Source organism: Nymphalis io, chromosome 6, assembly GCF_905147045.1.
Source record: "Nymphalis io chromosome 6, ilAglIoxx1.1, whole genome shotgun sequence".
Classification (NCBI taxonomy): domain Eukaryota; kingdom Metazoa; phylum Arthropoda; class Insecta; order Lepidoptera; family Nymphalidae; genus Nymphalis; species Nymphalis io.
Window position 1 is genome coordinate 6,045,256 of NC_065893.1, and position 12,759 is coordinate 6,058,014.

Genomic DNA, 12,759 nt, shown 5'->3' on the forward strand with positions numbered 1-12,759 from the left:
ACCGATGTCACCATTCTTTTTCGTCTTCGTATTACATTATTATAAAAAATATATTATTTGATTCATTTCCGAAATAGTCATTAAGCACGTATTTAAATAATTAATTTATTTAATTTAAAGTATTTTTAATTTGAATATCTAATTGAATTATGACCGCTATATATATATGAAATTAATGACTTAAATTGTTGGTTGAGGTCTTATTCACCATTAACTTCTTACTTTAAAGAATTAAAAAATTAACAAAACCTCACCGCCTGTTGAAGACGTATTCTTTGCAACCCTAAAAAACAAGTCATTATCGAAGCGGGTTTAATCTAGCGACGTATTCAGCGAATTTTTTCGTGATATTCCATTATTTGAAGCTGATCGCTCGACTCTAAGCGGCGGGCACGCTTACGCTAAAAATGATATGATTAATTACTGGCTCCGGTCTCTCTCATTAGCGCACAAATAGGACCATTCAGTAGTGAAATTGAATCACGGGTGCTCGCAAAACACGTTCAATCGCAATCTAATTATAATTATTATTATTCATACCAGTAAGCAAATGACAAACGATTTTCATGAAACTTTGCGAATGCATTGTTTTGCTGGTTACGCGATTAAATCACCAGCTTATATTTTGGGCTATATTATGTTGCTTATATAAAGCGTAGTTATTAGAAATTAATCTAATTGATCGAAACGTTATCTATAGAAGCTCCAAAACTTGCAAATAATAAAATGAAACACTGAAATAAAAAAAAATAATATCTTCTTACTTTTATTTCTGACCATGTCAGTTATCAGACGATTTTTTAGTATGCCTTGTTCAACTTTGTATTATTTATTCATAACCAAATATAATTTGCACACAAACGTTACGAGACCTAAAGGTCAGGACTGACAAGCGTATTTGCTGCGAACATGCGAACGGTAATAAATAAATATAAAAACCGTTATATCAATGTAAAAATAGAACTGGATGTTTTAAAAAGTCAACTTATTTTTAAATAACTTTTCAAGCTTATAAGTTATGATATTTTTTTTTCTTTTATACTTTCACAACAATTACTAAAGTAATTTTTACTACCTGTAATTGCACAGTTATATTTCATGTTATGTTTGAAAAAAAAAAGTGTACTCTATGCTTTGTTTTCATATTATATTGTCAAACTCATCTCATACGCCGGCAGCTAAAATTCGGGCACCGTCAATCTTTTTTTTCTCCTTACACTCTTTCATAAATAAAGGAGGTCACGTGTCATAATCTCCGTACAAAGAGAGGAAATATAAAACGCCGTAATATTTGCACTCATGGAAAAAAATATATGCAAAAAATACTTGTTAATAATAAAATACTACTATTTTTGTTATTATAATGAACAACTGTCAATTTGATTTAATTTTAATGGTGACCGTATTGACAAACACAATATGAGATTTGCACTAATTAAAAATATTTATTATTAAAACTTTAAATTTAAAATTTGATTATTTAAATTAATAATAAATAGAAAAAATTATCACTAATATTTTTATCATGTACCGCGTTCGTACATGTATTGATTTTACATAAATATAGTAGTTTACAATAAATACAAGCGCGTTCCAAGAGTACAAAAATTGCAAAACGAACGTTAAACTTCTGATTCTCCTATCTTAGTCTTAACTCTCGAAAATGGGGTCAGATTGCCATCCGCTGTTTTAACGAAACAATAAAGTTATAGTTTTGTTAGTAGCGATACCGTTGATACTGAGTTATTGGACACTCAACTGGAAACTTTGGGCGGATTAACGCAGATATTTCGGAGGATTTATTGCAACTGTACTGACTGCTGCAAGTAGTACATCATCAAGTGTTACATTTTATTACTATATATAATTTTACACTTGTGACACTAAACCAACTAAGCTAATGCATCTATAACATACCATTTGTATTATTTTTAAAGTGTGAAATCTAAGAAAAGCTATTACTAGTAGTTCTATTATATAAGGTAGATTGTGTTATATCCAATCCGATTTATATTTATAGGTACGGTTTACTTATCTTAATGCAGAAAATTACGATAATATACCAGGCACGTATACCAGAGAAAATCACTACAAAAATTAACAAATCAATGTGGAGCAATGTAAATTACCGCAATTGTATAAATTAAAGTATATATAATTACCTTTTTGATCACAGGATAAGGTCCCATCACATGCCCCCCTCCTCGGTCCTCTACTTATTAATAAACTATTCATATCACAAGCTTCCACCTAGCTTACGACTATTACCTACGCTAACACAATTGACACTTTAACAACGATCGGCAGCGGCCGGCTTAACATTAACGCTAAATAAAATTCTAACATTAGTTAACATGATAAACAAAAATCTCGACTAATATGCAAAATTAACAACTCGAACAGAATCTGTTTGTGTCGTATGTCGTGTCGTAAAAGATAAATATGTGTTGAATATGGCATTTACATATTTCAACATATAAGCAGGTAACTAATTTTTTTCAGTGGACCCAAGAGGGGGGTCCGGAGTAGGTGGTGTGGGGAGCTCCACCACCTGAGAGTGTTGTGGGCACCGGTGGTGCAGGGGCTACGAACTGACTCTCCGCTTCGGACGCCATCGCCGTATTTTGTTGGGGAAAGTTGAAGTCTAGTGTACCGTCCATGCTGAGTTCATGTCGTATGACCTGCAGGAACCAAACAACCTTTGTCAGTGTAAGACGAACTTTGTCACTTAAATATAAATAATTGTTAGATGATTTCATTTTTGAAAAATGTTTGTTTAATGTATTTATGATGGTGTCATTGTCTCAATGTATTTATAATATATGAACATAGCGCATGCAACCTATATAAACTTTAATAAGAATAAATAACATTAGTTAAAGAAACGATCTCATATTATATAAGTTTGTGTTTTGACCAATGGTAAGCAAAAACATTTGCGTAAAAGTACCTCATCGACGTTACAGTCAAAGTTGTGTTCCAAGGTCTCAATATTCAAGTCCTCCGAGAGACCAGTGTAAAGAGCTCCCATGATCTGCCCCATTACCGTTGTGGGGCCCACGGCACTTGTCTGCACCATTACACCACCGTTCATGAGCGTAGGGTCAGCCGTCGTCACCATTTGTGTCTGACTATTTTCTAATGTAAAGAGGTATATTATTACTTAAACATAATAATTAATTTATACATCAGTCAATATCTAATTAACATTCGTGAAAAATAATAATTCAAAATTATTCGTATTAATTATGTGGTTAAAATTAAATACTTGCCCGTAAGCATAATATCAGCGGGATCGGCAGGTGGCGATGGTCTTACAAAATGGTCTAGCGCGTGTCGGTGCGGATGGGTGGGATGTGCGGGATATAACGACGCACAGGCACAGGCGCCATGAGGGTGTTGCTGACAAGCGCCGTACGCGAATCGATAGCTTCCACCCGATGACGATGACGAAGTTGTGGGAACGTACCTGATAAAGCAACCCATATATAACAAGTTCTGATGTAAGCCTTAAAATCTTAAATTCAATTGTTTTAGTGCGCTTACATATCTAAGTAAGCAGTATCTAAAATGGCGTTTTAGACAAAGTAAACATTTTTACCCCACGGGAACAGTGGGAGGGTATGTGGGGCTCGCCGGTGTCCAAGGCGCCGAGTGCGCCCCGAACATCGGAATACCCACTAAAAAACCAGCGGTACCCTTTCCGTCTTAACGAGGAACGCCACGGGATCGCTTTCGCATGTTAACATGACGCTCAAATAAATTGAACCTAGCCTAAACGTATAAATTTTAAAATCTTACGTATTTAGAAAAGGGTCTGTTCCGTGTAGTTTCATTGAATCGGCAAGAGTTCCTGCTAGGTCTTGGTCTTGAGTATAATCGGCTGAAGAGAAATCACTGGTCGAAACAAAGTCTCCTACAGGGTTATAATCTGATCCCCATTCTGGCTCCGAAGTTATTAAAGAAGGTATTGGAGACATCCGACCGCAAGATGACGCATTGGACGAGGCCCTCTGACGGAAGTCCGGTGATAACTGAAAACTGCTGCTACGGCAAAGCGAAAAAGCGTAAAAGAAATACATATATATATTATCAAGTATCGATATACAATTATCAAAAAATTGACTCAAAAAAGTAAAATAAAATATTAGTTTAGTGTGTCCTGTAAAGTGATATATCGATGCTTGAAAAGCAAATAATGAAAATTCTTAGCAGAAAAAACAACTGAACTAGAACCTAGTTATTTCTAAAAATAAACCTACACATAAAGTATAATAGACATCATGCAAATCTATGCCTCATAACATGCAAATAATGCCTCCATCAAGGCCCGCTAAAATGAATGCCAAATGAAGCGATCATCATAGCGGGTAAAATGGTCAGAAAGGAAACATTTTATTAGTGCTAAGTATGACAGAATATAATTTGATAAGAAATGTTACGGACTTCGTCTTCAAACGAGGTCATAGAACAAAAAAAATGTTCAATATAAATATCAATTATGTTCCTAATTTTGACGTATATTCGGCAATAAAAATGTTTAATGTAGGAGAGAATGACGAGATTCAGAATCCATATAACTCATCATCTAATGGTCGTGAATGAATTAAAACCTTTTATCACAAAGTCACAGTATTCCTATAACTCAATTTTATTAGCGTGGTCAACGATACGTTATGTCGATCGGTAGTTTTTATTGTGTGCGTAAAGTGAACTTCTCATGCGAGTCATAAATTGTAAATGTAAATAATAGATGCATTGAAATACTTGGCAGAATTCGCAATTTTATTACTTATATATGTAAATTATTATGTATTTAACGTCAAATTAGTATCGCAGTCCACTACGGTCATGTCCGTTTACATAATTGGCCTGATGCCATACATCACCCCTTACGTTTAAACATCTGATGGAACATTATTTGAAGCAACTAGTTTAGGTTCTTGAAACATCTATAATTTGCATTTCCATTAAGAGCGAGCAGGTTGTATTTTATATGATTTACCTGTGTATCGGGGAATCTGGAAAAGTGTCGATACTTTCGGATATTGAACTACTCGGACTCGGCGTAGCGTCAGCAGCGACTCCATTTCTTAATCCTTCAGGCTGTACATGTAAAATAACGTTTTAATATTTTGTTTTTTTAACAGTTTTTTTTTACTTAATCCGAGTAAACGTTGCTATTTCCAAGTGATAAATCTTACCTTCTTTTTAACTCTGCCCCTTCTTTTTTCTGACTTTGAAGTCTCCATCGATAAAGCACGTCTTCTCACAGACTTGCCAGGCTTTGCATCCGGGTTAATCATCCACCATGACGACTTGCCTGTACCCTCGTTCTGGACCCGCATGAACCGATTGTGGAGGGACAGGTTGTGCCGGATCGAGTTCTGTAACAGATCACCACACATTGTTAAACTTGTTCCGAAATCATACATAGTATTTATAGAGTTAATAAAAGTTTTAAGTCAATAATATTGTCGTGTATGGATCTTCTTTATTGACTACAAAAAATCTATTTTAATTCCAACTCAAAGTTAGTGCAATAACGTGTCCTATCTCACACCGGTAATAAAACCTCACAACTTTTTCCGTTGAAGGAATAAAAGCAACCACAGCAACGAATGAAGTTTAGCAATAAAAGAAACCGTAAATAATTTCGCCGTGCCCTGTGAGAACTGCCACTTTCTCGTATCGTTCATTCCGATGTAAATACGTGGAACTTCAAGCTAAATCATAAAATTGCTAAAAAAGTGCTCTGTAAAGCAAGGAATAGTTTACTGTTTTCACGCGCTATTTAACATGAATGCTACGAGTATCTAGCCGAAAATATCGGTGAAATATTGGAATGCATAAATTTAACCACAAACGCATGAATCTACAACATTTAAATTTGTAAATAATCGCTTAAATAAAATCCGTACTCAAAATTATTGACTCAAAATGCATGTTGCTTTATATTTTAAGTTATTTCAAAACTATCCTGAAACGCATTATTTATACTGTGTTCTCTTTGACTATGGAAAATTTTATATTCAACGAGACCATGATCCGACTTTTAAACGAGCCGTATCAATAGTATGAGGCCGTGGCTTTTCGAATAATAACGACAGTTATAACCAACATCACGCAATCGACCAAATTTAAACGTTGACCGTTATACTGATAAGACAAAATGTATTTCTGCATTCAATTACGAATAATGTACAACAATTGGACTCGTACATAAATCCACTAAATGTGGACAAGTCGCGCGATTTATCAAGCGTGAAAAGCGCGCAACAAATGGCCTGTCGAGTATCTGATGGATTTGTCGCCAGAAGCCCTTACCAAGAATTCCACTACTATAATTGGGACGTTTGAATAAAAGTAATCGTATAACTTGTCAGAAGGGAGACTGATATCACGGACATATTCACAACACGCACATATTGTGACCTTTTACTTTTTTTTGCCACTTATTTAACAGTTATATTTTGTTTTCTTTTCGTTATCAATAATAACAGAGTAACATAGCTTACTCGTAGTTAGGTCATGTGTCTTTTTTTAGTATTTGCTTCAAACAATACTTCCAATGTAAGGTGTTTTCAGTATTTATGCAACATTACTTGATTATGATATTAAAACAATTTTAAATAAATAAACCTATTGTTTTTATTTTGTTAGTGAAACCGCATTGTAATCGATCAAAAGTATTTCAGAATTAGTTATCAACCGGAGTAAAATTAAAAAATATTTTGCATTTGTTTCAATGTTATATTCAGTAACGTTCACTTACAGACGCAGACAAGATTCATGCGAGATCGTACTTAGAACTTCGTGTACGGTAGGATCTTTGGCGCCGCAGCGACCCTTATGGGGTGAATTAACCGTCTCCGTCGACGTCCCCTTTAATGCTTGAGCGACTTAAATTTTGTCGAATTTCCATGCTATAATATCGTGTAACACAATCTTCAAAATCAATGGCTTATGATTTCCGTGGTTTACGGCTTCAGCGGATTAGCAATAAAAAGCAATACAAATCATTTTCACAAATATAATAAATATACCTATCACTTACAACAACGCCTTTCATTTTAGGTTTTGTTTACGAATGTATATATATATACTATACTAACTTCTAAGAAATGTTATTACATAACATAACATGCATTTTTCTAGAAGTACACTTAAAAATATATAATAACGTAAAGAATAAGGTTTATGCTTTCGCGAAGAGAGGAAAATTTCGACGTCGAATTGACTGTATTTCTACATGTAATGTTTGTAACGCAAAAAGGAAATTTACTTTGATCAAGTAGACACTAAGTCGCATGCACTTTAACTGATTATACAACATTAATTGTATAAATAAACTCAAGCAAGTTTAAAGTTTGAATTTGGATTCATTAAAATAATCTATGGTTCTACTAAGATGGGACTTATCATATCACAAAAAAACTAAAATAAATATTATTTCAAGGTTCTTTATTCATTACAAGTAGTATGTATAAATTTAACCTTCGAGCGAAGAATATTTTATAAAAGAAACGTGGAAACGGAATGGTCTAAACGATTGTGTATTGAATAATTCAATACTACGCCTACACATGGTGATACGGATTATAAACCTTCAAAATACGTTATAATATAGCACCTTATAGTTTCATTTTTGTAATGTTTTCATAATTTAAACTTTCGGATAATTTATTTATCTGCATCAAACATGAAATGTTAAATTTATTCTTATTAAAAAAACTTATAAAACTTAAATTTTTAAATATTGATTTTTGTTTTTAAAAAAAATATTTTTTTAAGAAAACCTTATTTTCTTGTTTATTTCAATTTTAAAGTGGCACAAAAGTTAAATTTCAAATACATTTGTATATAGGTACTCGTATACCCGTGGTATTTTTTTTTTTTTATATTCGCCGGGATATAATATGACTCTACTCAACCTGACACGGCAAGTGGTAGTAGAGTCCAAACGCGACGACGGCCAGTACAGACGGGAAAAACGTTCTGCACTAGCCGCCTTCGCCTTGCCGGCCCGCAAGATGCCTCTTCACGCCTCATTTGAAGGAAACCGGGTTGTAAGAGGAGTCCCAACACGTGAGCTGGTAAGGAATTTCATTTTTTGGAAGTGCGACAAAGAAAGGAGTTACCAAATTTCTTTGTTCGCGATAGAATTGATGTCACAGTTAGGCGGTGACATCGAGAACCAGCTCGCGTAGACTTAAGAAGGAGGGGGAAGCAGGAATTAGAGAGAATAATTCCTCAGAGCACTCGCCGTGATACAGTCGATAGAAAGCGCTCAGTGCTGCTATCTCACGAAAATAGTATGTGTGTTTTGTCGCTGAAATTGCGTCAGATTCAAATTAATGCGCATACAAAAATTGAAAACGTTTACGGGATGAATAGAATATAGAACGTGCAACGTGCTTTATTTCGTTTAATGTGGTAGGTAGTGCAAGTACTCTTTGCATAAATCCTGTTAGTCTTTATATAAACTTGAAGTAACATAAAAGTAATTAAAATAAAAATATTATATTCCGTGCTTATCAGTATGGTCTATATGGTCTCGCAGAACTTGGACAGTCATTATGTATTCTCTGAATAAGTTTAAATTTAGGGAAAACCAAGACTTTACAAATAAATTTAGTGTGAAGTGGTACAATAAATAATTCAAATCGGAGAATCACGATAACACAATAGAATGGAGCAAAGAGGAGGCAGTCAGACGTGACAGCATTGAAAATTCGGAAGAAAATCCACCAGCGTGTCAACCGACACTGACAAATTTAATTATTCAACTTACCGAAACGTTAGCAAGATGACTTTTCCAAAAGACGATAACTAAGTATAAATAAATTCACTTAGATCTACCACCGCAGCAAAGTTTAACTTAATAAAACATTGAAATTTTCGTAATTCGATTGAATCGAGGTTGGAATCTGTAGAGACAATTTGAATACGTCATTCCGAATCATTTCATATTACAATTTAAAGATTTTTAAAAACAATGTATGTTAAGTTTGTATTTCAAGAGAATTTCACTGTTAAAAATACAAATTTAATGCAAGCCTAAATATTATTAAAAGGTAAATTGGTATGAAATTATGAATTAACAAATTCATAATATAATTCTTATACTTTGTATTTTAAAAATACAATATTTTGACTTTTAAGATGTGATAACAATGATTGCATTAAGATAGATTAAGCTTTTATTTAATACTATAACATGTCGATTTAAAGGTTATAATTATTTGTATAAAGAATTATTTGATATGATATATTTGATACAGAAACCGCGAAAATACGCGTTTATTTATAATAATAAAAAATATGAGTAAGTAAGATAACTATCACACAGTTGCTCCGTCATGCTCCGTATGTATCAAAATAAATATTGCAGAATAGCAGAGGGGAATAAACCACTGCGTTTTTAGGTAAATTAAACTACAAAATCATTGAATATGTGTAACTAAAAGCAAAGAAGATTAAATTTTTATTTATATCTTATGACATTTGTAAAATATATTAAATTATGTAGTTACAGTGTACAAACAATAATTAACACATTTATATCTAAAATGTTATCTTACCGACAGTATTTATTTTATACACGATGAATATAAATAAATATTTTGAACAAACCATATAGCTAACATTTGGTTTTATAAGTAAAATTAACAAAAGAATAAAAAAAGTTTAATAATACTATTAAATAAATACCAAATTCAAATAAAGACTATACAATAATAAAGTAACGAGCTTATTTATTCAATATCAAGAGCTCATTATAACAAGAAGTCAATATATACTTCTTTACCTCCAATCACATACATCTAATTGAATCACAGCCGCTGCTAAGCAACGTTTATAGGTAGGACGTAAGCGTTTTGTTTTTTTATTTACTAAACGAGCAATACTAATTGCTCAAGCAATAAAAAGAAAATTAAGTTTACGCGCTGAGGAGGAACGGTCGCGTTGTTGGCGAGAACCCAGATCTAAATCTGACAGCCGCCGCTCTTGACCCCGCCTAAGACGCTTCGTAGTGTGCCAATTTGTTTAATGATTAAAATTATAAGATCCTAAGTATGTTTCCTTAGCTTCCTTATTATCGGAAATAAGACATTTATCGATTTTTTTTAGATTTTACCTTGTTTATATAAAAATTTGTTCTTTAATATTAAACTCGTATTCCTTCGAAATGATGTGAATGTTTTATTTTTATATTTTATTATACACCACAAACATAATACAGAAAATAGCTAAGATCTAAATATAATAGTTGTGTTGTACGCAGACTTTTCGCTAATTAACAATATGAAAGAGATTTTAAAAATATAATCTGGGTTAATCTTTCTATAAAATATATACACACCAAAACTTATTCTTAATATTTATGTTCAAGACTCAGCAAACATATATGTATATATAACTATTTACACTAATAAATATGATAAAATAATACTATACACATTAAATAAAGTCGTTTAAATTAATATTCTGGTATTTAACAATTTTATGGCCTATACAGTGAAGAAATAACTAAAAATTTGGTTTTATGAACAAGCATATTCAGCAAAAGACTCCGCAAAGATCTTAATATTTTATTTTAATTACAAACTATTTTGATAGACAACAAAAATTGTTATGTTATAGTTATGTTATAGTTCATAACATAGAAACTTTTTGATTTTTATTTATTAATATTGAATTTAAATTATTTTTAAACAACATGCATCAGATTGCATTGAGGAAAAGGATCTTTAGAAGGTTCTTTCTTTTCAATGAACAAAGAATGACTGAATAAAATTCTCTTTAGTAAGATTCATTGTGTCTGAATGACGATGGAGAATTAAAACATTTCATTTTCGCCATAATAACTATCGAAACGTAAGTGATGACGAAAAATTTTTTAAAACGGAGGGGTGTTCTATTTTTCTTGTAACGAAACGCAAACACCTTTTCAATCCTTCAATGGGCTCGACGAGACGGTGGGAAGAGCGCGACCAACTAGCGGTAGCAGTTTCTTAATGGTATTGTGTAAGACAGAAAAAATATCGGGATCCTCGTACAATGCCGGTGCGAACGCTGTTTGCATGGAACATGATTAATCGTCGGTTCAGAAGAAGTACTCGCGGCCACCTTCGGCGGTTCCACAAAAATTAATCATTTTAACGCGGCATTGTCGTTCCGTCGGCTGCGATCAAACTGCTCCCTAATTAAATTACAATTAGGGTCACCATTTGAAAGATTAAATTTGAATTTTTCAAAATATAACTAGATATTTCATGATTCATCCATTCGATAGTAATATACTATGTTAATCTTTTAATGATTATATCGCTACCTATCAGACATGGCACAGTATAGGAAAGAATTACGCAAAGCTTTCAGAAAGTGCGATATTATCTCGGCTGTCGTTTCCATAAACTTAATGGCGAAGTATCACAAAACTTACATATCGCCGTTATAACAACCTAACTTGGCATATTTGTTACTCCCTCAGTCAGCATATTCGCGTCGAATGACCGCCAATTTATGTGAAAACTTCCACACCGGTCGGAACATGACCTATCTATAAGTTTTTACTCGTCAAATAAGTCGCGCTATCTGTACCAAGGAATTTCTAAGGTAAATATGCCAGGTTAAAGTTTTCGCGTGAAAGTTTATGGTTTCGAAAAGCTATGTGTCAATTCAACGATTGAAATATGGCGACAGATTTTCGTGGAATGGGTGGCAGGCGACGCCACTGTTTCCGCATTCGGTGACGTGATGCATCGTGTGAGTTCGCATTTAAATTCAGGGGTGTTCGTATTTCAAATGTCACTTTTGTGCTATGTTCTGAAACGTTCGGTAAATTTTATCGAGACAAGATTACTTGACAAGTAAACGACATGCATCATGATAGAAGGTCGATGACCTCTTTTCTCGCCTTGTGATAGGAGGATTTGATAGATCTGCTATTGGTAAAATAGAAATAAAAATGTATGTAATAATAGAAGAACCAATAAATAAAGTAAGGTAGTCGTGCTTTGAAGAACATCGGGAGGATAAGTAACACATTCCACTAAGAGAATTGGGGCCTACGAATGCTTACTAATATCATACTCAGAAACTATCAAAAATGCAGCGCGAAAATAATACGTTTTTATAAAATATATTTTTTATTAGAATTATAAAATTAGAATGTATCCATTGTATAAAATAATAAATATAATAAATAATAATAAAATGCTTTCTAAATATAAAATGTAATGTCATGACGGCTAAAGCTGGATCGACTTGTAAACTTAATAATTTCATACATATTTGCACATGGTGTAATGTACGATCTGTGTCGTTAGGTAGGCGTCCGCGCGTCGCGTCGGCAGGTATGTCGGTGGCGCCACATGGGCTTCTGCCAGATTAATGGATCATTGCCCCCCACCCCACCACCCGGAGATGCGAAACTACTGTTCGACGACATTCCTCCTTCCTCAGTGAGATATATATGTTCTTCTACTTAACACTCTACAAACGCGAAATCTACATTCGGAGCGAATTGATAATAAAACATTGACCCACTAAGACGATAACAAATCGGGAGATCCGACCTTTAATCTCAACAAGTAGCGAACTTACATTTATGCTCGATAAAACACTTGGAAATGACGCCTCGTAAATCACGAAGACATCGAAAGTTAGCCGCCGAGCACTTAAAGTTTAACGGACAATAATAACTGCCGATGAAAAAAGGATACGGGCGTCGAAAGAGAATAAAAAGTAATG

The 12,759-nt window shown here is 33.5% G+C and overlaps 2 protein-coding genes across 3 annotated transcripts in view; both read right to left on the bottom strand.

The window, feature by feature from the left end:
- LOC126769018 (3-oxoacyl-[acyl-carrier-protein] reductase FabG-like) overlaps window positions 1–12,759 on the bottom strand; it is a 134,884-nt gene that overhangs the window by 29,659 nt on the left and 92,466 nt on the right. The gene's annotated exons all lie outside the window — the stretch shown is intronic.
- The window catches only part of LOC126768936 (forkhead box protein O), a 71,294-nt gene that overhangs the window by 10,874 nt on the left and 47,661 nt on the right, over window positions 1–12,759 (bottom strand). The window contains exons 3-8 of one of the 2 annotated variants that reach the window (XM_050487408.1): window positions 5,205–5,387; window positions 5,006–5,106; window positions 3,802–4,047; window positions 3,273–3,469; window positions 2,951–3,138; window positions 2,163–2,681 (exon numbers count right to left, since the gene is read on the bottom strand). In XM_050487408.1, coding sequence (XP_050343365.1) covers window positions 2,499–2,681; window positions 2,951–3,138; window positions 3,273–3,469; window positions 3,802–4,047; window positions 5,006–5,106; window positions 5,205–5,387 — 1,098 coding nt within the window. In that variant the 3' untranslated portion in view covers window positions 2,163–2,498. The remainder of the gene's footprint in view (window positions 1–2,162; window positions 2,682–2,950; window positions 3,139–3,272; window positions 3,470–3,801; window positions 4,048–5,005; window positions 5,107–5,204; window positions 5,388–12,759) is intronic. The other variant, XM_050487409.1, reaches the window with a different exon arrangement.